A 24,538-nucleotide genomic window follows, 5' to 3' on the forward strand; every position below is an offset into this window, starting at 1 on the left:
CCGCCGTTTGACCACCCTGCACCACCTGAAGCTCCAGTGTTCACTGAATGAAAAAGCCTCAGATCATGATGGACCCCTCAACTGTGCCGGGTAGAAAACATCTCAGGTGGGATCTCCTCGTCATGTCAGTAACATTGAAGCATCTGGACCATCAAGGTTCCTTTTTTTCTCATTAGAGAAAAAAACTTTTTTCCACCTTTCAGTGTCCCATGTTTGATGCTCCCTGGCAAAGTCTACATGGGCAGTTTTGTGGCGTTGAAGGAGACGAGGTCTTTGAATTTGTTTTTTGTTTTTGAAACCCTTTTCCCACAGATGTCATCTGATGGTTATTGCGCTGCAGTCAGCACCAGTAAGGGTCTTAATTTGGGTCGAGGACCACCCTGTGTCTTGACGGACAGCCATCGGATCCTCTGGCTCAGCACAGGTGTACCACTTGACTTTTTTGTTCCATAATGCTCAGGATCTTCCAAAAAAATGTAGAATGACTGTCTTTCTGCATCTAACCTCAGCAGCAATGGCACGCCTTGCTTGTGCAGCTCGATGATCCGACCAGGTTCAGGAAGAGACAACTTCTTAGCTTTAGCCATTAGGAGGGCCTGACCGTGTGGTTGCCTTACAGAAAATGAACATTTAGAGCAGATTTTGGCTTTAACAGCCTGTGGTCCTAAACTTTTGATCAGATGATAAACAACCTATTACAGTTTTTTTTTGTTTTTTTTAAATAATAAGTTCTAAATGTTTTTTGTTGCACTCCCCATTCTTGCTTTTGCATATTGCAACTCTACTTAAAACCTCATTAAGTTTCAAATGTGCAAAATGAATATTTTAGCAATTTTTCAACTGGTCTTAAGATTTTGATCAGGTCTGTATGTATAAAGCACACTTATAGCCCAACATACAAAATAGTTCTTTACTCCCCAGTTATAACCAAATGGAAATATATTGTTAAATTAATGTATTAATTTTCACAAAATTAAAGGTTTTACAAATAATATGTGGAAAAAGCATTAAATGTAGGCGATGGTTAAACTATTTATGTGCTACAAGCAGTACCAAGTTGTTAGCCATTGCTTGGCAACAGGATAGTCACTATGAGACGAAGGCTGTTGGACAGTTAGGGTTGATGATGTAAACAGAAAATCCTCCATAGACTTGGTCCACTGAAGGCTGCAGCTTACAACACTTTAAAACACCAGTTATGAAAATTGACATAGCACAATTGTTGACTTAGAAAATGCAAATGTAAAGATGGTTTCTGGAAACATGTGCACAGGCTTTATCCCTTCCAAAAGACAGCTGTCGTTCAATCTTTATCAGAGATATCAAAGATGGGATCAGACCCATTGGTGTCTCTTTATACAGGGGGAAAAAATGCTCACGGTTGTGCACAATGCCAAAAACACTTTAATATTCAAATGGGAAAAAACAAAAACAGTGGGGACTTTTTAAATGCATTCCAAAACTTGTTAGCATAACACCTTCTGTGTGTAGCCTGACTATATTAGTGCAGTCATGATGTTTGACATGTAAATAACATGATGGTTGGGACTGGTTTATTCTCCCACAACCATGCTTTTCCTCTCATCTTTAACAGGATGTGTTTCACTGTATATATTTTTCTGTTGGGGTTGTTACATTTAGAAATATCAAAGTAGTTGTTTTCAGATGCAAAATGCAAGTTGTTTGTCAGATTACGACTTCTTACAGAGATGAGAAGATGAGAAGATTCAGCAGTTAGAGGAAGTAGCACATGCCCGTTTTTCTGTTATGCATTTCTCCTTGTATATTGAGTTTTGGTTCCTGGAATAAAGAACAAAGAACACAAATTTTGTCTCTCTTGCTTGTTTTTTATGTGTCTTACGTGACATTTACGAGCATTCAAACCTAAAACAAGCACCCTGGTGTTGAAGGGTGATGCTTGCTCTGTAACAAATTAACCACAGTGAAGCTTCTGTTTCCGTCACATTTCACACCAGCTCCTCTGCTAAATTAACTGTCAGCCAACAAGTCATAAAACATGAAGTTTTAATGCTTGTACTCCATTACATTTACACAGAGAAAGTCTAAACATGAGGCTCAAGTAGATTCAACTTTCAAAGCAGGAAACAGGAGATTTATGTGACACATGATGCAAGGCTAACACTCCTGGTTTATTCAGGAAACTGTCCAACGTGTTGAACATTGAAACCTCCCTTTTTCCCTGCTAGAGTGTCAAAGTGATGACAAAAAAAGTTTGACATACGGGAGAATTCATGCACTTATCAAAGAGGAAAATCCAAAATTAAAGGTTTGTCTACCAAAACTACAAACTGTAGCCGCTCAGTGGCTCAATAACTTTTGCAAATCCAGGCTATAATGCTAGAGGATTGTTATGTCCAGTTTGACTTTCCCCCTGGGTTTCTGGATGAGCTCTTGCACTGAGGGTTATCTTTTTGTCCTGCCCCCTCCTCAAACAGGGCAAAGACTTCTGCAGCTCTAGTCTAGCATCAGGACACAGGAAGATGTAGAAGAGAGGATCCAGCAGGGTGTTGAGGCTGGTTAGGCCGTAGCACAGGCGGTAGATGAGAAAAATGGAGCGCTCTAATCCACACGGCTCATTGGTGAGCAGCAAGGACACAAATCTGTATCCGCACACGAGGTGGTACGGTCCAAACACAACCATGAAGTTGATGGTGATCACGACGAGGATGCCCACGATTTTGTTCCGCTCGTGGTTGGAGAGGGAGGGGGATCGTCGGAGTGTCACACCGATGTGGGCAGAAGTGTATCTGAAGGGTAAAAAGGTCAAAAAGATGTGTTTTCATCTGTTTCAAGTTGACTGTTTACACCCGGGAACACTAACAGCTCTGAGTATGTTTCTTTACACCTCACTACGTAATTATACAGAAGGGAAGAAGAGAAAATAGGTGAATAGAGAAATGTAAAAAATGCCTTTAAAGCATAAATCCACCTATTTGTCAGCCATCTCTGCTCAAATAACACAATGAACTTAAGAGCTGATGTATGTATAAAATTTAATGCATTTAGCAACTGTGAAGACAGGGCAGGGGGAGCAGACATGACAGATTACAGCACAATAAGAGGCACCTTAGCACTACCAGCTCTGTCCACAGAGGGGCGCCAAACCCCAAACAAACAGAGAATGTATAATGGGAAATGTAAATCTAACACCACTTATACCATAAAAATAAATTAAAAGGGCCTTCTCTAATGTTGATGCCCTATTATGGAAGAGTCTTCCCCTGCACATTAGAGAGGCCCCTTCACTGTCCACTTTTAAAAATCATCTTAAAACCCATTTTTATTCTTTGGCTTTTAACCCCAGCAAGACTTAGTTTCTTTGCCTGATCTTATTCCCTTTTATTTTATTTTATTCCCTTTTATTTGTTTTTATTTGCTTTTAGTTTTTTTTTTTTACTATGTTTCTTTTTATGGGTCTGTTTTATCCTTTTAATTTAATCTACTTGTACAACACTTTGTTTACAGCTGTGGTTGTTTAAAAGTGCTTTATGAATAAAGTGGGCATGGTATGGTAAAAAATGATTAATACCTGAAATAATAAATTAAAAGGCGATTTTAGGTCTACTACCTTCATGTCTTCTGACTTTCATCAGTCAAAGGACTTCAGGGTCTTGTAATCTTCGGTCCCAGAATTTCTTTTTGTTGTCTGTTCCTAAGGTTCGAACCAAGGTTAAAATAGTTTTGATTTGTCATTATAGTTTAGTTTTAGTAAGTATTGACACTTTTTTTCCCATTATAGTTTAGTTTTTAGTTAGTTTTGACTTTTTTTTTTCCATTACAGTTTTGTTTTAATTAGTTTTAGAGCAGGCATTCTAGTTTTTATTTAGTTTTAATTTTTGCAGCAAGGCTTAGTTTTAGTTTAGTTTTAGTTTTTTCATACCTAATTAACCAGGTGCAGGATTCAAAAAGGTCAGAGAAAATATTTTGTAATACAGTTTATTTTCCAGTCCAACATAGTGCTCACTGCTCAGTCAATGCTGATACTAAAATGTTGGCTACTGCATTTAACACAAGAAAATAATATAAACTTAATATAAAAATATAAACATAGATTATATAAAAATAATGTTAACATAAATTACATAAAAATATTATAAACATAAATTATATAAAATAATATAACATGAGCTTTAATAATTAGAAACTTGGACTCTGTAACAATAAAGTCAGACTCACATGCAATTAAACTATTACAGATGCTCGGATTCATTGCTCCTCTACGTTTTGTCGCAGCACAGCGCACAGCGCACAGCCAGTCAGTGCAGTAAACAAGCTCGTCCCAGTACGTCGCTGTGATGGTGCCGTACGGCACTGACAAGTGCCGAAAACTGTCGTAAAATTAGTTGGGAAAATGTGTCGGATTAATTTAAATTCTAAAGGCTACTAATATTGTCAAAAACTATAACTAAGGACATTTTGTCTTTAATTTTGGTTAGTTTCAGTTAATTTTGTGAACACAAGATACAGTTTTAGTTTACTTATCGTTTTTGTTTTCTTTTCTAGTTTTTATTAGTTTGAGTTAACTGCAATGTGTTTTAAATTTTAGTTTTCTTTTTTAGTTTCGTTTTAGTTAACTATTATAACCTTGGTTCGAACTGAATGAGCTGGTCTCATTGGACCTTTCCACTTTTAAGAGATTGCTAAATGATGGAAACACTGAGGCATCTGGCTGCAGATGTGTCGACAGATGATCTTGCTTCCTTTAATAATCCAGCCTGTCTTTAACTTATTGTATAAAAAGTGTTTTACCGGTCTGTGTATTTTGTGAGGAATGCTGTTTTGTGATTGTAAGAAACTGTGTACATTGTGCCGCTGCCTATCTTGGCCAGGACACTCTTGTAAAAGAGATTTTTAAGCTCAATTAGTTTCTCTTCCTGGTTAAATAAAGGTTAAATAAAAATAAAAATAAAAATAAATAATATAAAAATATAAAAATTCTATGGATGGTAAAATACTATTCAATAATTAAACCACAGTTGTTAATATTAATAATAAATTGTCTTATTTCCATTAATCTGAATTTATAACACATTTGTCTGATTAGTCTAGATAAACATCTTATTTGAATTCTAGACTGCCCAAAAAAAAAAAAAAACTGAACTGCTTTCATGAGTGACACAGCAAATAACGTACTTCATCTTTATTAAGTCATTTTTTTGTTGTATTAATTTGAAAAACGAGTTTGTTTGGACTTAAATAATAACAATAATGATAAATCAGATTTAAAAAGCTCTTTAGAAAGTTATTTAAGACACTTTACAAAAAAAAGATATAAGTGAAGAACAAATTTAAAAAAAAAAAAAAAAAAAGATAAAAGAGATTATAATGGAAGGGGTCAGGTCTAGAGAGTTGTGGGTTTTGGGTTGAGTTTTCAGGTGAATGCAGCTAACACAAAGACATTCAGTATAAAAATGCACTCTGTTCTGATAACATGTTAAAAGACTTGATTTAAAAGTGTAAGTTATATTAATGGCACCAAGATTATTCCGGAAGTATATCACTGGGTGTAAACAGGATGTAATCATAATGATTTGATTTTAATGTGTTTAGTCTGTTTATATTTTGCTGACTTAAAAATTTGAATTTAAAGGTTTGCACACACACTCTGTTAAACCTACACTCTTTTAGCATCTGCTCTCAGGGATTTCAAGATTTACTCACCCTAATATGCTGCACGGCAGCAGGAACCCAAGGGCCACCGTGGTGATCTTGAAGCGAGCGTATGAAGGACTGACGGGGTACTGCTCCAGACACAGCTTTCTATCAGGGTCAAAAACTGTCGGGAGCAACCCAGTCAGGCAGAAGAGGAAAGTGAGGGTCCAAACCGCCACACCAGACACCGCTGCCACCTTGACAGACCGCACCCTGCGGCTACTCAACGGGTACACAATAGCAAGGCACCGATCCAGTGCTATTAGACACAGGAACATGACGCTCGCGTAGATGTTGACGTAAAATACATAACCCACCAGCTCACAGGTGAGCTGTCCGTAGGGCCAGCGATGCCCGCCTTGGAGATACAGGATCCACAGTGGCAGTGTGAGCAGCTGGAGCAGGTCTGACAGAAGAAGGTTGAGGATGTAGACCAGCTGGCAGCCTCCCCCGCCCGAGCGACCCAGGTGGTACAGCCCCCAGAGCGACAACAAGTTGCTGGGAAGACCCAGAGAGAAGATCAGGCTGTAGATACAGGTCAGCCCAAGAGTGTCTGTGTCCAAGGGGAGGCTGCAGCTGTCATTGGACATGTCTCTGCTGGTCGAGCACCTCACATGGGAAACTAGAGCGAACTTTGTGTGGAGGTTGGATGGATGTTTGCAGGATGATGACTCGATGCACAAATACTCATTCTTTACCCCAACAAAGAAAAAAAAGTTTGAGTTATTTTCCGTTTGACGGGTCTCAGTTATTTGTCCATTGTGTGGATTTGATGGATAAATTCTGGAGCAGAAGAGATCATCCAGGATCCATCAGGGGAAACAATCACCTGTGAGGGACAGAGAGAGCAGTCAGACATGGTTTTGAATCAGCAGCTGTTTTAAACAGTTTTAATAGAAACTTTTCACTCACCTCGCAGGACAGGCAGCCTGACCGCTCTGCACTCTGCAGCTGGGTGACCTGCACTCGGAAAAATCTTGGGAACATGGTGTCTCGCCTAGGCCTTGTCTATCCTGTGATCGTTTCCTCCACAGGAAACCCACTTCTTCAGCTTTAAAGGCAACATCCTGAGGCAGGAGAACGCCTTTCTGCCAAGAACAAAAACATACACTCTCCCTTTCTCTGTGTCAGTCGAAGTCCAGCAGCAGACAGGATGATGGAGGTGGACAGGAGCTGTGAGGGGAGGAACTGATGGAGGGTGTCCACTAATGCCCTTTAGATTACAGGTTACTGGCTATGTGCCATCAAACACATTAAGCCTACAGCTGTTTTACTTAAACTCTGCCCTTTTACACACCGGGGTATTGTATACTTTAACTCTTGGATGAGATTGTTGATGCAAAATTATAGTTTCCTACAACATGAAGTGTGGAGATTAAAAGAATGCCTTTGTCTGAAACTCAATAGCTTTATATGCACATTGCACAGGTTCAGTTCTTTCTTAAAACTCTTCTACTATGATAAAAACCCTTGGAACTTGAACAAGAAAACTGTATTCAACAGAGTTCAGAACAGTGCCGCATATGCCCCAGGGAATGAGGGTGGGGAACAGAACCATCCCTACATCCCTCTCCATTCCCAAACAAAGCCATATAAGACTTTCTCCAACTTGATGAAAGACTACAAACCACAACTGGCCAACCTTGTTTGGGAAATCTGGGTGAAACTACCAACAAAAGACTCCACTCACTGCTATAGCTCTGCAAAATATCTTGTCCCCCTAAGGAAGGCATGATTCCTTGTAAAGGACCAAGGACTCATGTTTCTCTTGAAACATTTTCCCCAAAACTGAAAATGCCTTATTTCACTTTTACAGTCAGCTACTGCATGCATTTACCCAGATTGAACTCTGCCCAGGCACCACTGGGAGGAAAAAATCATAACCCAATTGTTTGTGGGAAGAATGGGTACATTTACACAATGGGTGCTAGGCAGTATTTTTAAAACGTGGTTTCAAAAGGAGGAGGGTTGAATCACTGACTCTGTTTCCTCTAAAATGTCATAAATCTTTGATTTATTAAATTATCTAAGGCACCATCTAATAAAGCGACCACTCCCCTGAGACATTTTCCCACCCCATGGCCACAGAGCTTTGCCTCTTTGTTTCCATCCCACTGGTCAAAGAGTGACGAGGTAACTCGAAGAGCCTCTTGAACATGAATGACAAGAGCGGACCCTGTTTCAGAGCGCGGTCACACGGGCCATTCGAACCAGGCCGTACTTAAGCACACTTGCCCCCCCTACAGAGCTGTTGCCCCCGCTGGAGAGTACGGCCTGTGGTCACACTGCGAACACTATAAACCAGACTTTAAGCGTAAGCATTGGCTGTCTATGCACAATCAGACACAGAGAGCACTGCAACAACTTAGGAAAAATTTGGGCTTATGTTCATCTGTTTTGGTCTGACACAGCTTGCTAACACCCCCGCTTGCGTTTAAAATGATTATCAAGAAGAGTGGTTGCAGTGATCATGGGTCATATCTCAAGTCCACTTCTTTGTGCTCATTCAAAAAGTGCACCACAGTGAGGCACACCTCACCAAACTGTGCCAAAGCAGAGAAATGAATCGTGCTCATACACGACACACTTGCAGTTACCCTGGCCAAACGATCTGGACTTTAGAGTTGAAGCGTGCTTAAGCACAGTACGGTTTTCCAGTGTGACCACGCCCCAAGAGCTGGTTTCCTTTCCTTCTTTACTTATTCTAACGACAGTTTTGGGGTTAAATGCAGAAGTTTTGTTGCATTTCAGCCTCGTGTTTACGGCATTTCAGCCGACCTAAAACGCAACCTTTTAAAAAACGGCATCCAGAGTGGGATTTATCTGAACCACTGCCGACACCGTTGCCATGTAAATAGTAAGTCGGCGTTTTTAGTGAGAACACTGATGTCACACTCCGCTTCGGGGAAGTGCATACAACAGGACAACAGTACTGTTGTCACGATCGTCTGGAACTACCGTGTTGTGCTTGTGCTGCTCAATCTACTGAATCTGCTGACTGTCTTTATACAAAATGAGCATCTGTTGCTCCACTGTTGCACTTCGTATTCCCCAATACACCAGATGATCAGCCCAACTCTACTTTAGTGGAGAGCTGCCAAAAGCGGCTGACCGTCCCTCGGCGGATCTGTGTAAACGCAGTTTTTTCACTGTGATTTAGCATTTTTAGATGAAACATTGTGTAAACAGGGCCTAAGTCAAAGGGTGCTGGCAATCAGATGTGCAGTATGAAAGCTGATGATGCTCAGATGACTGGTGTTCAACGGTACAATGTTTTCATACCAAACATTATATAAACTTGTTTTTTAATGGGATGTCACTGTTACTTAAAGTGCTTATAACATAAAGTATGCCCACACATCAGTTGTAGGCCAAAAAAAGTTTGATTTAGCCAAATCTTAATTGTACACTTGTACACACTGGACTTCGTTAGTATTAGCTCAATAGTTGAAAATTAGCTTACTGATTATACAAATCAATAAACAATGCTATGAGCTACATGGGCTTATTGACACTTTTTGTATCAGGGATGCAATGATAAAAATGTTCATGTTGTCCTTGTCTTCAAATGAACCTAGACTTTCATGTATCAAGGTGACCAAACTGGGCCAGTGACCGTCAGGGGCAAACACCGACCAAGATGTGTTATCTTCGCCAACACATCTACACTAACTTTAAAACAAAAATCATTTTTCATTTTCACTTTTGAAAAGTAACTTAAAGTGTTTTCCAGCTCTGCCATTGAATTTACCAACATATAATTACTACAAACCTCTGTAGCTAAGAATGTAAATGAAGACAGCTGTTTCTGTCATTGAGCAAATATCTTTTAATTATTGTTTAACCCCAAAACAATCAAGAGTTTAAATTGTATCAAAATGCTACAGCAGCAGGTTTATTAGCATCACTGTTTGAGGTTTTTCTTTATCATTTTCACAAGCACAGATCACATCTTTTGCTACGACATCTATTACATGAAGATCAAACCAGTTTCTCATAAACTTTTAAAGGATGTTGATCATGGCTTTGTTAGTCAGGAGCTCATACAACTCATACAACTCAATCTGGGCTATTTAAAGAGTCTTTTTCGTGTTTTGTCATAAATTCAAACATTTAGGATATTTCTCAGGTCTTAACTTTTGACTTTTTCAAAATTGTGGAGTTCAGTGATGTGATGATTGTAAGTAGCTAACTGGTGTAATCTCACCAGAGATGTTGGGAGAGCATAGAATGGCTCTCTGGCACATCCTCCTATTTGTAACTCTATACAGTGGTGAAGGAAGGACACAGGATCCAGATAGTTGGTTAACTACTTTCTCAAATAAGGAAATTAATCTAGTGGTTTTGAAAATAGTGAACATGCAGGTTCTCCAGTAAACTCTTTGGTCTGTGACTGAAAACTCTGTGACCCGCTCACAGTGTCTTAAGATGTCTTTGGATGTCTTTGAATGTCAAACAATGTCCTGGTGAAGTTCTCCTCAAAGTGTACAGTCCCTTGTTGGTTATTTGTTCTGAAAAGTAGTTACTCTTCTTTTGTCTTCCTCTTTGACTTCCTGCAGCAGAGAATCCTGCAGACTGCAAATGAAGTCCACATCATGGCTACAATAATGGCCAAGAAAAATAAAGCCACGTCCAGGCAGAAATAGGAGTACCAAGGTAGACTGAAGCCTGCAGACTGAAGATGGGTGGCCCCCTTGTTTCTGATGACGTACTCAATCCAAAAGATGGCAGTGTCCATTGGTGACATCGGCAGGTCCTGGTGCAGCTGTGAAAGACGCTTCATGTTGTTGCGATATGAAGGAGTCTCAAGGACGTCTTTTAGAGCCTCCAGGAAATCCTGTTCTGTGAGTGTCACTACCTCCACCATCCGAGCTGCCCCACGTGTTGTCAACCGGACTACGTTATCAAACTGATCAAAGAGGAGGGGCAGGCCAACTACAGGCACACCATGGTAGATGGCCTCATATATACCATTGGTGCCACCATGCGCCACAAAGGCACAAGTCTTTGGGTGTCCAAGGAGGTCATTCTGAGGAAGCCAGTTCACCAAGAGTGTGTTGTTCCCCAGTGATGAAGGCTTTTCTCCAATAAACTTCCAAATCACTTTCTGAGGAAGTCTAGCAAAAGCCGCCGCTATGGCCTCCGTGACCTCACGAGACAGGGCTGACACCAACGTCCCCAGAGACATGACTACCACCCCATGATCCCCAGAGCTCTGCATGAAGGCCTCCAGCTCAGCAGGGAGGGGACGGGCCTTTTTGCACTGGAATCCTCCAATGTAGACCACGTTGGGCATCGTAGGGTGAGGGAACTCAAAAACAAAATCTGTTCTGACCAACCAGAGATCACCTGCAAGCATTAGAGACATAAAGTCTGATCCGGGAGGGAAGTGCCGTTGAAGCAGGTCGGAATAATAAGGGTTGATGATCAAGAGCTGTTGAGCCAAGTTTTGGAGATAATGTAAGAGATTCTTAGTCCTTTCCAGGAAATCCATTTGATCATTGAGTTCACTTCCTGGTACTGGTACATAGGACAGAGGAGAAGGAGCAAATGTGAAATGAGCCTCTCCAGTATTGATCCAGCGCACGTTGAAAACCATCGGCAGTTTGAGATAACTACCTAAGATAACTCCTATTGGAAATCCAGGATCTGTTAACATCAAATCAAACTTGGCATCTTGGAGCTTCTTCATAAAATCTGGGTTATCCAACAATCTCCCGATGCTTTCAGCATGGGGCTTGTGGAGGAGATGCAACATGGATCCAATTAAATTGCTCTGACAAAAGGTGCGAACAAAGGTCGATGACTTGCGGCATTCCATATAATTTAAAAGCATTCTATTGTGGAAATCTCTGTCTTCTTCTTCTATCATCTCAACTTGAATAGAAGTGAAGAAAGTTGAGTTATTAGGGATGTACCAGCTTGTAGTAGAGTGCATCACAGTGATGTTGTGGCCTCTGGAGTGCAGTTCTCTGAGTATTAGTTCCATGTTGATCCAATGGCTGCCATCAACAGGCACTACCAGAATGTTGCTGGAACCACAGCACATGGGCCTGAGTAGAAACAGGCAGAGACCTGTCAGTAGTACTTGAATCATCCTTCAAGGTTTCTGTGAGAGACAAATGAAAAAAAAAATGTTAGATTTTAAAATGTACACAAGGCTGGACACTGGAATCACCATACAAAAGGAAAGGAACATACACAGAACTGGTACATGATTAATTACTTCAGCATATCAAGAGAGACCATCAGATCTGTTTATATAGACCACACATGGAGGAAACACATTTTCATACTGTCTGAGTCTCATATTGTCTCTAGTTCCTGCTCTGTTCTGTTTTGTTCCTTTGTGCTGCTGCTCTCCCTGCCTTGGCATTTCATGGATACACAAAAAAGAGAGGAAAGGTGTGCTCTCCCAGCCTCAGGCTTGGTCTTCCACCTGTGAAAGGGCAGGTAGCTCTCAAAACACAGCCATTGTGCCAAACTTTTGAGCCACTGTGCTTATTGCTTTTAGTAATGTTTCTCTTTAAAGAGAGCAGTGACTGACGGAACATTCTATGACAAGTACAAAAACAGACCTGGGATAGTACTGTATTTAACATGACTGAGAGAACTGAAAGGTTTTCAGAACAGGTAATGAAAATGAAAGAATGACAGTTGCACCAGTGAGGTTGACACGAATTTTCAGTTACTTCTTGTGATTAATGTTGGAGGAAAAAATAAGTCATGTTCTAGGTTTTTTACACTTCCTCTTAAGGGAGTGTTTATTTCTGTTAAAAGGTTAAAACAGATAAATTACATCCAGTTCACTTGGCCTTCTTCTTTCTCTTTGTATCTGGAATTAATGGCATGTATTGAGCATACTCCAAAGACTAAAAGGTCAATTGTGGCAAACAAAGAGAGGTGAATATTTCAGGCTGCCTTACTCATAACTTACTTAAACTTTTTTTTTTTCTTTTTTCAAGACAGCAGGAGCAGAAAATCAATCAAGTTATAAATATATATATATATATATATATATATATATATATATATATATATATATATATTTTTTTTTTTTTTTTGGGGGGGGGGGGGGGGGGGGGGTCCTGATCAGCATTTTTGCCCGAGATCCGGATTATGTAATATTGAGAATCCATTGTGAAGCCATTTTTCCAATCCAAAAACTGTAATACTAGGGTAATTGTCAGTTTCTCAAGGTTCCGAGGGTACTTGAATGTAGGGCTGCACGATTATCGCAATCGCAATCGCAATGTCAGCACATGCAATTCAGATTTTTCTCCATGATAACCGAGCAAGTCTGTAGACTCATCATGACACAACTTTTTTTATTAAATCACACGCACAATCACAATCGCAATATTGTCCACCTAATCGCAAATCGCACCTTTTCCCCAAATCATGCAGCACTACTTTAATGTATCATATACAAAGCTGGAAACATGTCTTAACATGACGAAGAAGACGGGAGAAGACCGGCTAGAATTTCTGATCACCCATACTTTAAAAAATGGCAAAAATGTCCCGATCTGATACTAAGGATCGGGATCGAGACATCCCTACAAGATTTTGGTATCTAGAGAGAGAACATTTTATCATGTTTATATGTGTGATCAAGTCAAGAAAAGACAGGAACACACTAAATAAAATTTTATGTTGGTCTTTTTTCCCTGACTGTACTTATAGCAAGCATAAGAACAGCATTAATTGTTAAATATTAAGAAGTGTAAGATTTAAAAAGCACTGGAACAGTTTTGTTGCTACAGAAGCGTAAAGCTGCCACACCAGCAAAAAGTAAGAAACGTAATTTTCATAAAGTGATACAAGATTATCACGTTATTTCATGATACCAGGGCTCTAGACTAACTTTTTGATCTATTTGCACGGGTGCACCTTACGTTTTTTTTGTTTTTGTTTTTGTTTTTGTTTTTGTTTTTGTTTTTTTTTGGGTGGGGAGGGGACACAAAATTTAGGTGCAACCAATCATCTAATTGTACCACCTCAAATGCTATCAGGTCACCTTTTCACCGCTTTCCATGACCTTCATATAATGTTAATCATTTGTAAACAAGAATAAGATGTAGAGAAATGTTTGTTTTTATTTGAAGCACAATTATATAGAAAGAGGAAATGTATGAAGTAATTATAAGTGTTTCACTAAGCTGAAATTAAACTTTTTGAATCCAAACATGAAAAAAAAAATCCAAAAGAAAGTGCCTGTCTTAAGTGTTTTAATGAACTGAATTGACATCAATCCATTTTTCTACATGAGAAGATTTTCTGATTTAAATTTGGTGAACGGCAACTCTTCTTTGGTAAAGTTGTATACAACATAGTGTTTTCCTGAGGCCCAGTCTGTTTTTGTTGTAATTTAAAGATTTATTTTCTCATCCAGGTTTAAAAACTGCTTTAAATTAATTAAAGTGGCTGATGCACATTTATGTTTAATACATTTCACAATGGAATTACTTTTGAATATAATATCTATACAATTATATGTACTTAAAGTTGTTTAAGTAGAGAGTGAAGTTAAAGAGGAGAAATGGTGACAATATGTACTGTGCACAACCTGGCCACCCCTGCCCATTTCACTGCCCTCACTGAGCCCCTCCCAGTCTGAAAGTCTGGACACGCCCCTGCACAGAGGGACACAGTGACAGTGGTATGACGCTAACAGGCTTTCAGGTTTGTTCACCAAAAACTGGAGGAGAACTTCTTGTTTCTTCTTTTCTTCTGTTTCTGTTTATTAAAAAAACAAGGAGGAAAGAGAGCCAACTTAAACTTCTGTCCCAAAGAGAGCAGAAAAGGCGGCTCCTGATAATGCAAGAAGGGTTAACAATCAGTATGTATAATGCGTGTGATGTATTTGACGGTACAAGGACCGCACCAATCACCATTACAATCTCCACAAACTGATCAGGATGAAGTTTAAAGTAAATGAAAACCACACAGAGTGACAGGGAGAACCTCTGCTGGTGCTGACTTTATGTGTGGATAAAAACCTGGAAATAGAGATGAAGTTTTCTCTGTGACTCACAGGATATTTACGTTGTGACATGTGCATCATTACAGCATATAAAAACCTAGAGTTAGATGGTATCACGTCTGTAAACATTAGTAAACGATCATAGTAAGAGGGGAATCGATTTTCTACATTAACTGCGTGTCTTAAGTGAGCACAGACAGGCGAACCGTGCGCCAGGCAGAGCTGGGAATTGTAAACGCGCATTAAACTTCAAGCAGTGAGTGAACAGGACCATAGCCAATCAGAGGAAAAGAACCACCTGCGCTCTGTCTCTCATTGGTTTAGACCACAGTAAAGCCGCGTTTCCACCAAGCAGTCCGGGTCGGTTCGTCTCGGTACGGTGCGCTTTTAGCGGCGTTTCCACAGACTCATCCCGGGACGGATCCCTAAAAACCGAGACGAGCCGTCCCACTATTTTGGGACCCTTTCGTATGGGTGCCAGACTGAACCGATCCGCTCTCGGGAGGTGGAGCAACACACTGCAGACTATTGATTGGTCAAAAGAATCGTCACTCACCCCGACAGCAGCTGCATTTCTCCTGGCGGCACACAGACTTCTCTGAAACGAAGCTTGATTGCACTTTGTAACAGAGAGTTTCATGAAAATCACAGAGAGGACGAAATGCTGCATGTTTTCCATCCGCGCTCTTTGTTAACTGTGTCGCGTTTTCTTCTTTGTTGGATTTAATAGCGGGGTAAGCTGCTACGGCGTCGCGCTATTGTTTACTAGCTGCGGCTTCCAGCATCCGGCTTACACCCCGCCCACCACGAGAGGGCACAGTCTGCTGTGGAAACGCAAACGGGATCAGACTTAACTGTCCCAAACCGTACTGAACCGACCCGGACTGCTTGGTGGAAACGCAGCTTAAGATCCTTCCCTGAGTTCAGTGATGGGCGATGAAATTGCGAAAAAAAAATTAAAAACTTTTTTTCACCCAGCAGTGTCTGATGCACCAGTAATTAAATATTATATAACGTAAAAGATTAGTTGCAAACTGAAAATTTTTGGTCGCACTCTGGAGCCCTGTGATACTGAATTCCCATCTTAAGATACTGAATTATGACATTAATGTAGTAAAAGGCAGGTTCTGTACACTGCTGCTGTCTTGGTCGGGACACTCTTGAAAACAGGATTTTCAATGTCATTGAGCTTTTCTCCTGGTTAAAGGTTAATTAAATTGAAAACCATGAAATATCCATGTAGGAACTTTTGTGTGTTAATGGTTGCTCGGGGGCCAGTTAATGAAGACAGATTTAACACGCAAGAAGCATCTGTTTCTATGGTCTGCTGTCCTTTAATATTTTGAGTCTCCAATGTATTTTCATGCAACAAATTTAAAAAACTTACAGTTATAACGAGAGTTGTTTCTAAAGTTTTTTTAATTTCCTGGTGTGGCAGTAATACACTTCCCTAATCTTGCACTTCTGTTGACTTAATTCTTGTACTAAGCATGTTATCTGAACTTTCATCTAATTTTAAGTAACCCATAAAGTGCATTGTTCCAGTGAATATTCACAGTACAATAATGCACAAAAAAGTTAAACAGTGCAGATAATTTTACATTGAGGAATGCATATTGACAAAGAAATGAACTCACTTTTACAGCAACCTGTACTCAAAGACACACACCTTTGGATCTCAACACGACATATCTCCTCTCTTAGTCAGGCAAAAGTAAACAAAAAACTGATGCTCAGTCTTTTCACTGGCATGACAGCCACGACATACACTTAATAAACCTAGAGAAACCGTCAGGAATACAGAATCTTCACTTATCAGCCTTGCTGAGCAAAAATTTGCACATTTACAGCTACATTTCTCTTCCACATGGACAAAATACACACCTCGGGAGCTCAGGAGTCCAGCGTTTCGCGGGCTTCCTGTTTACATGTCCTGCGTGCATCTGAAATCTCATGAGAACTCCGTACTCTCGCGTGTCCAGCCCTGCTTGGCTCTTAAAGGGACAGTCCTACTTAAATGAGGAGCAGCAGCTCTTAGTGTGAGGATGATTGAAATCTAACACTTAGATTTTTGAAGCAATACTCTCACAGTCACCCAACTACTTATGATAGAGATATGATCACCATTAGGGCTGGGATGCTCCAATACAGTCCCGTCCAATCATCAGCTCGTCATCTCACCATGATTTTGTCTGCATGAAAGTACAGATATTGGTGTACTTTTTAGAGTCTTTGTCAACACGACACTGACACATTTTCTCAGAGGATGATAGATGCTGGTCTTTTGCAAGTTCTTTCAAAGTTTTTCTCATGTATGAATAGCATTGGTTACTACTTGTTTAATTATGATTTATCTGATCAATGGGTTAATGGTTAGCTCTGTTGGCTCACAGCAACCATCCATCCTGGCAGGTTTCTTCCTGTTTGATGTTAGCATGTTCACCTGATGTTCCCTGCAGATACTCCTGATTCCTCCCACACTCCAAAAACACACTTGCTTGGTGAATTAATCCCCCACACTGCTCTGAGGTTTTGGGATGTGTAAAAGTTTTTTTGTCTCTATATGTTAGCCATGTGATGGAATTATGTACCCTGACTCATAACCACTGAAAGCTGGGAAAGCCCACTCATTAGCTGTACTGGCAGCCAACAGGGAGTTTGTAGCTCCAAGGATGACCAGAAATAGTTCATGCTACCAACATTTTCAAAAGCTCTAATGATGGGAAAAGCAGGAAAAAGTTAGCTCCAGATAAATGGATCAGTATAATCAGTTTAGTAAAGTGATCCATTCAAAAGATTTGTTCACCAAATGGTGCAGTACTTATACACAGTTCTACCAGCAAGTCAGAATTTAATAAGCAAGATTTTTTTTTTTCTTTCGAGAGTCTAATCACTTCTTGACTTTACCTCCCGACATATTTTACAATCCCCGGAAAAAATACACGAGAACGGCAGCTGTCAATCATCGTTAAACCTTACGCAAAACCTTGTTTTTAACCTTGTATAACTTCTGAAAACGAAAGAAAAAAGAGGAATTAAATACATGACAGCCAAATGATATCTTTAAAACACCACAACAATTGGACGTGAGAAACATTTCTACGAGGTGTATTAATTTTTTAAAGTTTGCCCACAGCCCATCTGGAATGGCTGGAAAGCCGTATTTTTAAACCTATACTGCAGCCAGCCACCAGGGGGAGCAGTTTTGGTGGTGACTGCACTTCGAGCCAAGCAGTCAGACGTCCATATTTTTTTTACTGTCTATGGTTGGTTCACTCAGTGTGTATCACTGCCAAGAAAGGGAGAGCAAAGGCAAGATTGTGCAACCCCTACAGTGTAGAAAGAGAGACAAGAGACAGGAGAGAGAAGTGTTTCCAGTGTGTGTTGGCAATTAGGGTGAGGATATTTTTTTTTTATCCCTCATTAAAAATGTAAAATAAAAAAACACCAATTATCAGCGTGATCTTTTAAGGGCAAACCAGATGTTGTTGATATTAATAGAAGACAATTTGTATAAGAAAATAGGTATAATTTATTAACTCAAAACTCATTGAAGACAATGCAACACAAAACCATTGAAACCAACAGACAAGTTACAGAAGAACAGACAGAATTTACTTTGTAAAATTTTACATCACTGCAATAAAAACCTATTGCAAAAGTCATTAAACTTTGACTTTGCATCTTGTCATGAGACATCAATTTGGTGTAGGACACCAAAGTTCACCGAGTGTGATGTTTAATAGGTTTTTGGTACCTTAGCTGGTTGATTGGTGAGTTTTTCATATTCTCCAAAACTCTGTAAGGTGTTTGATTTTCACATGGTGAAACAAGTTAGATGCTGAGCTGTCTCTGACTGCTTTCTGACATAGTCTACAGACTGGCATCTTGAGTCTCATGTTTAAAAAAGATAAAAGAAAAGAAAAGGTTTATCCCAGATTCTTCTTTTCAATTTACATTCAACTTGTTTACCCGTGCATGATTTTCTCCACAAGGGCTCTGCTATTTTTGATTTGACAAAATAGGAAACCTCTTCTAAAACAATCACATTTATGAAATACCTCCAGAGATTTTGTTTGTTCGGGATTTATAAATCCCTTATCATTTCCTGATAGTCCAGATTTGCCAATACCTGAAAATGTTGATGTAGTAATATTTTTACTGAACAAGATGGGCAACAGAGACAGATTTTTTTTTTTCTCTCTCCAATAAGTATTGAAAACTTCATTTTCACAGCCACGAACAAATGATGATTTTGGCAGAGTGAAGCAAACAAAGCTATTATTAAACTATGGTTACCTCAATAGTACCAGGACGTCTTTTACCTCAGCAGTTTTTCTACAACTAACCATGAGGGGACAAAAGTCTTAGAAGGAGGAGCCTGCATTCTTTGGTTATGTCAAATCTGTTTCTTTAAGATAATCCATCAGTTCATAGTTCTAGATGATAGGTTTGACTGTTAACAATGTTGTATCAGGGCCATCTGAGGCAATAAAAAGATTTGAATTTTGGAGAAGGAAAACTTGAAATCTTCAAAAAAAAAAAAAAAAAAATCAAAATTATAATTACAACTTTATGAACTAGCAAAACTAGTTTCGTTGTTGGTTAAACACACACCTCTAGATCAGTGTGCTACTTTCTTCTGAACAGCCTCGGTAAATGGCCATTTCTTTTCAGAGACAAGGGCTGTTTTTCAAACCGCCTACTGCATACCACATGTGAATATAGTATGTAGTAGGCACTACATACTACCTACTGCTTTTGCATGTAGTATGTAGTATGACTGTTCTGTTGGGTCTGTTTTGTAGTATACTTCTCTGGTTTCCAGTCTCGGAAGGCGGAGCTACAGATGATGATGGGATGATGGATGATGGGGGATGATTTTTTGCCTTTAATATAAATATACAAAACAAGCTAAGAGGAGATCCCTACATTTAGTTATTTTGTTAATCATATTATGGCAGAATCATCATTCTTGATTTCTAATCTTAAACAAAAAGTTATATTATTGACTTAAAATAAATCTGGAAGGGATTTTTATTTTTGTAGTTGATGGAAAAAACACTTCCATATAATCCACGTATGGTTAAAAGGGGTAATTAGTGTTTTATAAGGACTTCAATGAATTTGTAGAAGTAAACACCTCTTTTTGACTGGAAGTGATAAGATTTACTGATATTTCTTTCTCATCGCTTCACTTCTGTCTCACAGACCGTATAAAGTTAATGTAGTTGTGTTGTAGTCATACTACTGACTTATTCCACCAGGTGGGGGTAATTCACCGAAACCTGCCACCTGTATAGACAAACAGCGTCTAGCGTCCAGCGTATGCGAGGTAGACTGGTACATTGCATACAGAGAAATTTTCCTGGATCAGTAGGACATACAGGGATTTTTGGCATACTGCAGATTTTGCAAGTTTTCGCATACTTCGCATACATTTGATTTTTTCTGAGCAAATACAAGCACTATCTTCTTATTTGTGAGTCAGAGTAGGAAGTATACTTTAATTTTTGCACTTTAATTAGGTTGTCAAGTGGGTCCATGGTACAGTGAAATGGGCAAGCTAAACAACAAGCTAAAACTTAGAGGCTTTCATGTAAATGTATGACTTCATAAACTTGAAAGTTTTTTTTTTTTTCTTGAGAATTTACTGATTCTTTTTTTTCCTCCACAGTGGCCCTCATACACTGTCATAGACTCTTGTATGTATTTGTTCATTCAAGTTAGATTGAGGCGAATAAAATGAATTGACTGGTGGGATCAGGGGAGAGAACTGTCTACTTTAAAGCATTACTCTTTTCCTGGCTCTGGATATTTAAACTGCTTTCCAGAAATTAGTGTTGTTTAAACTGCGATGACTTTTGATTGAAATGGTCTCCTGTAGAAGATAGCAAATATTTTTTCAAATGAAATTGACTACAAGTATGTTTTAGCTACTTAAGAAGCTGACATTCATTAAGTCTTGTCCCAATTTATGAAAAGTCCTGAAAAGTTACTGAAGTCATTCGAGCAAACAGGGGAGGTAGAGATTAAATTTCTGGGATTTAAAAAGGTGATTATTTCCTTCATGTCATTAGATGAGTTTGCGTAACTTAGTCTAATCCTTTGGTAACACAACACTGATTGACGATTGAGGGCTGAAACTTTCTGCTAACGGACTTGTGCATTTAATGAACTATTAACAGACTCAACTAAATGTTTCTCTTTGGGAGACAAAGTAAAAATATTTCTTTAAAAGAACAACAGTTACTCTTCTTTTGTCTTCCTCTTTGACCTCCTGCAGCAGAGAATCCTGCAGACTGCAACTGAAGCCCACATCATGGCTACAATAATGGCCAAGAAAAATAAAGCCACATCCAGGCAGAAATAGGAGTACCAAGGTAGACTGAAGCCTGCAGACTGAAGATGGGTGGCCCCCTTGTTTCTGATGACGTACTCAATCCAAAAGATGGCAGTGACCATTGGTGACATCGGCAGGTCCTGGTGCAGCTGTGAAAGACGCTTCATGTTGTTGCGATATGAAGGGGTCTGAAGGACGTCCTTCAGAGCCTCTAGGAAATCCTCTTCTGTGAGCGACACTACCTCCACCATCCGAGCTGCCCCACGTGTTGTCAACCGGACTACGTTATCAAACTGATCAAAGAGGAGGGGCAGGCCCACTACAGGAACGCCATGGTAGATTGCCTCATACATGCCGTTGGTGCCACCATGTGCCACAAAGGCACGAGTCTTTGGGTGTCCAAGGAGGTCATTCTGAGGAAGCCAGTTCACCAAGAGTGTGTTGTTCCCAAGTGATGAAGGCTTTTCTCCAATAAACTTCCAAATCACTCTCTGAGGAAGTCGAGCAAAAGCAGCCGCTATGGCCTCTGTGACCTCACGAGACAGGGCTGACACCAACGTCCCCAGAGACATGACTACCACCCCATGATCCCCAGAGCTCTGCATGAAGGCCTCCAGCTCAGCAGGGAGGGGACGGGCCTTTTTGCACTGGAATCCTCCAACGTAGACCACGTTGGGCATTGTAGGGCGAGGGAACTCAAAAACAAAATCTGTTCTGACCAACCAGAGCTCGGCTGACAGCTGTAGAGAAATCAAGTCTGATCCAGGAGGGAAGTGCCGTTGAAGCAGGTCGGAATAATAAGGGTTGATGATAAAGAGCTGTTGAGCCAAGTTTTGGAGATAATGTAAGACATTCTTAGTCCTTTCCAGGAAATCCATTTGATCATTGAGTTCACTCCCTGGTACTGGTACATAGGACAGAGGAGAAGGAGCAAATGTGAAATGAGCCTCTCCAGTATTGATCCAGCGCACGTTGAAAACCATCAACAGTTTGAGATAACTACCTAAAATAACTCCTATCGGCAGAGCAGGGTCTGTTAACATCAGGTCAAACTTGGCATCTTGGAGCTTTTTCATAAAAACAGGGTCATTCAACATTTCAGCAGCTGCTCCAGAAAGGAGTTTGTGGCCTATATCCAACATGGATCCAATCAAATTGCTCTGACAAAAGGTGCGTATGAAAGTTGATGACTTGCGGCATTCCATATAATTTAAAAGCATTCTATTGTAAAAGTCCTTGTCTTCATCATCCAGCATCTGAATGTGAATAGAAGTGAAGAAAGTTGAGTTATTAGGGATGTACCAGCCCGTAGCAGAGTGCATCACAGTGATGTTGTGGCCTCTGGAGTGAAGCTCTCGGAGGATGACCTCCATGTTGATCCAATGGCTGCCATCAACAGGTACTACCAGAATGTTGCTGGAACCACAGAACATGGGCCTCAGCAGAAACAGGCAGAGACCTGTCAAGAATAGCGGGGCGCTCCTGGACATTTCCTGTCAGAGACAAATTGAAGAATAGTTTCATTTAAAACGCCTTTGGTTTTGGGTAAAGCTCAAACATCTCCTTATCCAACTGATATAAACTAGTAGGAAATACAGAATTTTTATCTAATTTGACTTTTATTTATATGTGGCTAGGAACATCACAATCTGACGCTGATCAGCAAGCATTTTCAAAAATGTGAAATCTGGTGGAATTCTGTCTTAAGTACCAAGATGTGCTGGACATGACCACATCATTGCAAGTTTATATAATGATAAATAATTATGTTTAATTGAAAAAACTTTGAGAGATACCTATTGCCGGGTACTGGGCATTGGTACAGAGTACCAATGCCGAGGCATTCAAACGAAAAAGGTACCTATCCCTGGGCGCATGTAGGTAGAACACATTGATTCCAGTTCCCGAGGTTGAGAGAGGTTTACCACTCTCTGGGAGACTACACAAGCAAATAAACAATGTGATAAGTGATCCTCATTGTTAAATTGCAAGTGTGTAAAGTGTTTTGGAATTTCCAGAATCATTTCTGCTGATTTGAAGGTCCCAATGAGCTTCTATCATCTGCAAATGGAAGAATTTCAGAACCACCAGGACTCTTCCTAGAGCTGGTCATCTGTCTGAACGGGTCAGAGAGGTGACCCAGACCATGATAGTCACTATGTCAGAGCTCCAGCAGTCCTCCGGACAAAGGAGAACATTCAAGAGGGACAACCACCTCTATAGAAATCCTCCAATCAGACCTGTATGGTAGAGTGACCAGACAGGAGCCGTTCCTTAGTAAAAGATCATGGCAGCCTACTTGTAGTTTGACAAAAGGCCCCTGGACTGTCAGACCATGAGAAAGAAAAGTCTCTGCTTTGATGAGTAAAGATTGAACTCTTTGAGGTGAATGCCAGGCGTCATGTTTGGAGTAAACCAGGCACCTCTCATCACCTGGACAATACCATCCCTACAGTGAAGCATGGTGGTGTCAGCTTCATGCTGTGGGGATGTTTTTCAGCAGCAGGAACTGAGAGACCAGTCAGAATTTGGGGACAAATGCAAGGGAAAAAAGTAGAAATGCACAGAGACATCCTTGATGAAAACCTACTCCAGAGCGCAGTTTTACAAACACCAGGGATAGTCCTCTGTCAAAAAATACTCCATAAAAGGGCAGATAAGTTTGATCTGCAATCTGTGGATTAATTTACACCTGCAACATGTGAGTTTCTTTTCTGTATAAAATAACAGCAGCTTTAACTACATCAAACTTTTTTTTTACACGCTTTTATACCAAATAAACAATAATGTGAAAAAATAGCTTTGTTTACGATCAATATCATTTTTAATATAAAGGGGCCTGTAAGTGCAAATCAGTTACAAGGTTAACTGTCCCATCAGAAGGACAGACAGCCTGTCAAAATGAGAGATTACTTTTAGTTGTATCATGAAATATCAAAGCAGAACCAAGATTTCCTACTTTCTTTTTATCAAATCAGTACATGTTGGAGTGAAATTTGTTTAGTTGCAGTTGGTGAATAATGTGTTTTACCCTAAATTCTTCAGTTGAAAGCTTATCAAATGCCTCACCTGTTTGTTGTTGATCAGAATCCAGAAGTCTGAATGAGTTAGTTCGCTGTGTGATCCACTGTGTCTCCACAAAGCTCGGGATTTATACAGCCCCCATTCTGCAAGGCCAAAGTCCACTATAAGCTGCTCATTCCCTTCAGAACAAAGGTCATTGTGGTTTATCATCATTTGTATCCCATGCAGTCCTTTCACAATGGTAAGCAAGCAATGGCGTCAAGACTTTTGGATTGAACTCGGGACAAATTGAAACCCTAACACCAGCTTCACACCTGATAGACATAGTATACATACATAGTATCTAGGCCATGAGCTACTCCTTGATGCCTTTTCCAAAACCCAGGCCCTTTCAAAAAGCATCCACCTCCAAAGACTCTGCGGGAGATCCTCTCTGACTGCAGGTTGCACAGACACAGACAGGTAGCCAGGCTGGATAAATAGTAATGTGCCACATTTCACTGTTGGAAACG

The 24,538-nt window shown here is 40.0% G+C and overlaps 3 protein-coding genes across 4 annotated transcripts; all 3 read right to left on the reverse strand.

Annotated features, from left to right (window-relative positions):
• Positions 1-1,426: 1,426 nt before the first annotated feature.
• LOC141784256 (G-protein coupled receptor 4) lies at positions 1,427-6,504 on the reverse strand. The gene is made up of 2 exons (XM_074662030.1): positions 5,683-6,504; positions 1,427-2,768 (listed from the first exon to the last, which is right to left on the reverse strand). The coding sequence occupies exons 1-2, from the start codon at positions 6,261-6,263 to the stop codon at positions 2,351-2,353; spliced, it is 999 nt and encodes a 332-aa protein (XP_074518131.1). The 5' UTR covers positions 6,264-6,504; the 3' UTR covers positions 1,427-2,350.
• Positions 6,505-9,180: 2,676 nt separating this feature from the next.
• LOC141784360 (UDP-glucuronosyltransferase 2A2-like) lies at positions 9,181-16,594 on the reverse strand. 2 transcript variants are annotated; one of them, XM_074662184.1, is made up of 2 exons: positions 16,544-16,594; positions 9,181-11,782 (listed from the first exon to the last, which is right to left on the reverse strand). In XM_074662184.1, exon 2 carries the CDS (start codon positions 11,768-11,770, stop codon positions 10,196-10,198), a length of 1,575 nt encoding a protein of 524 aa, XP_074518285.1. In that variant the 5' UTR covers positions 11,771-11,782; positions 16,544-16,594; the 3' UTR covers positions 9,181-10,195. The 2 variants fall into 2 exon arrangements, with proteins under 2 accessions (XP_074518285.1, XP_074518286.1); XM_074662185.1 differs by lacking the exon at positions 16,544-16,594 and adding an exon at positions 16,329-16,365.
• Positions 16,595-20,908: 4,314 nt separating this feature from the next.
• On the reverse strand, positions 20,909-22,492 carry LOC141811374 (UDP-glucuronosyltransferase 2A2-like). Its single transcript, XM_074699415.1, has one exon. It carries the CDS (start codon positions 22,490-22,492, stop codon positions 20,909-20,911), a length of 1,584 nt encoding a protein of 527 aa, XP_074555516.1.
• Between the last annotated feature and the right edge of the window lie 2,046 nt (positions 22,493-24,538).

This window comes from Halichoeres trimaculatus, unplaced genomic scaffold (genome assembly GCF_033239565.1).
Source record: "Halichoeres trimaculatus isolate MK-OKI-2021-1 unplaced genomic scaffold, fHalTri1.1 fHalTri1_scaffold_22, whole genome shotgun sequence".
NCBI lineage: Eukaryota > Metazoa > Chordata > Actinopteri > Labriformes > Labridae > Halichoeres > Halichoeres trimaculatus.

Bases quoted from the DNA above. Each gene is read 5' to 3' on its own strand.
- LOC141811374 (XM_074699415.1), bottom strand. From the start codon at position 22,492: ATGTCCAGGAGCGCCCCGCTATTCTTGACAGGTCTCTGCCTGTTTCTG.
- LOC141784256 (XM_074662030.1), bottom strand. From the start codon at position 6,263: ATGTCCAATGACAGCTGCAGCCTCCCCTTGGACACAGACACTCTTGGG. The intron at 2,769-5,682 runs GTGAGTAAATCT...TTTACCCTTCAG, and splicing joins CTGCCGTGCAGCATATTAGG to ATACACTTCTGCCCACATCG.
- LOC141784360 (XM_074662184.1), bottom strand. From the start codon at position 11,770: ATGATTCAAGTACTACTGACAGGTCTCTGCCTGTTTCTACTCAGGCCC.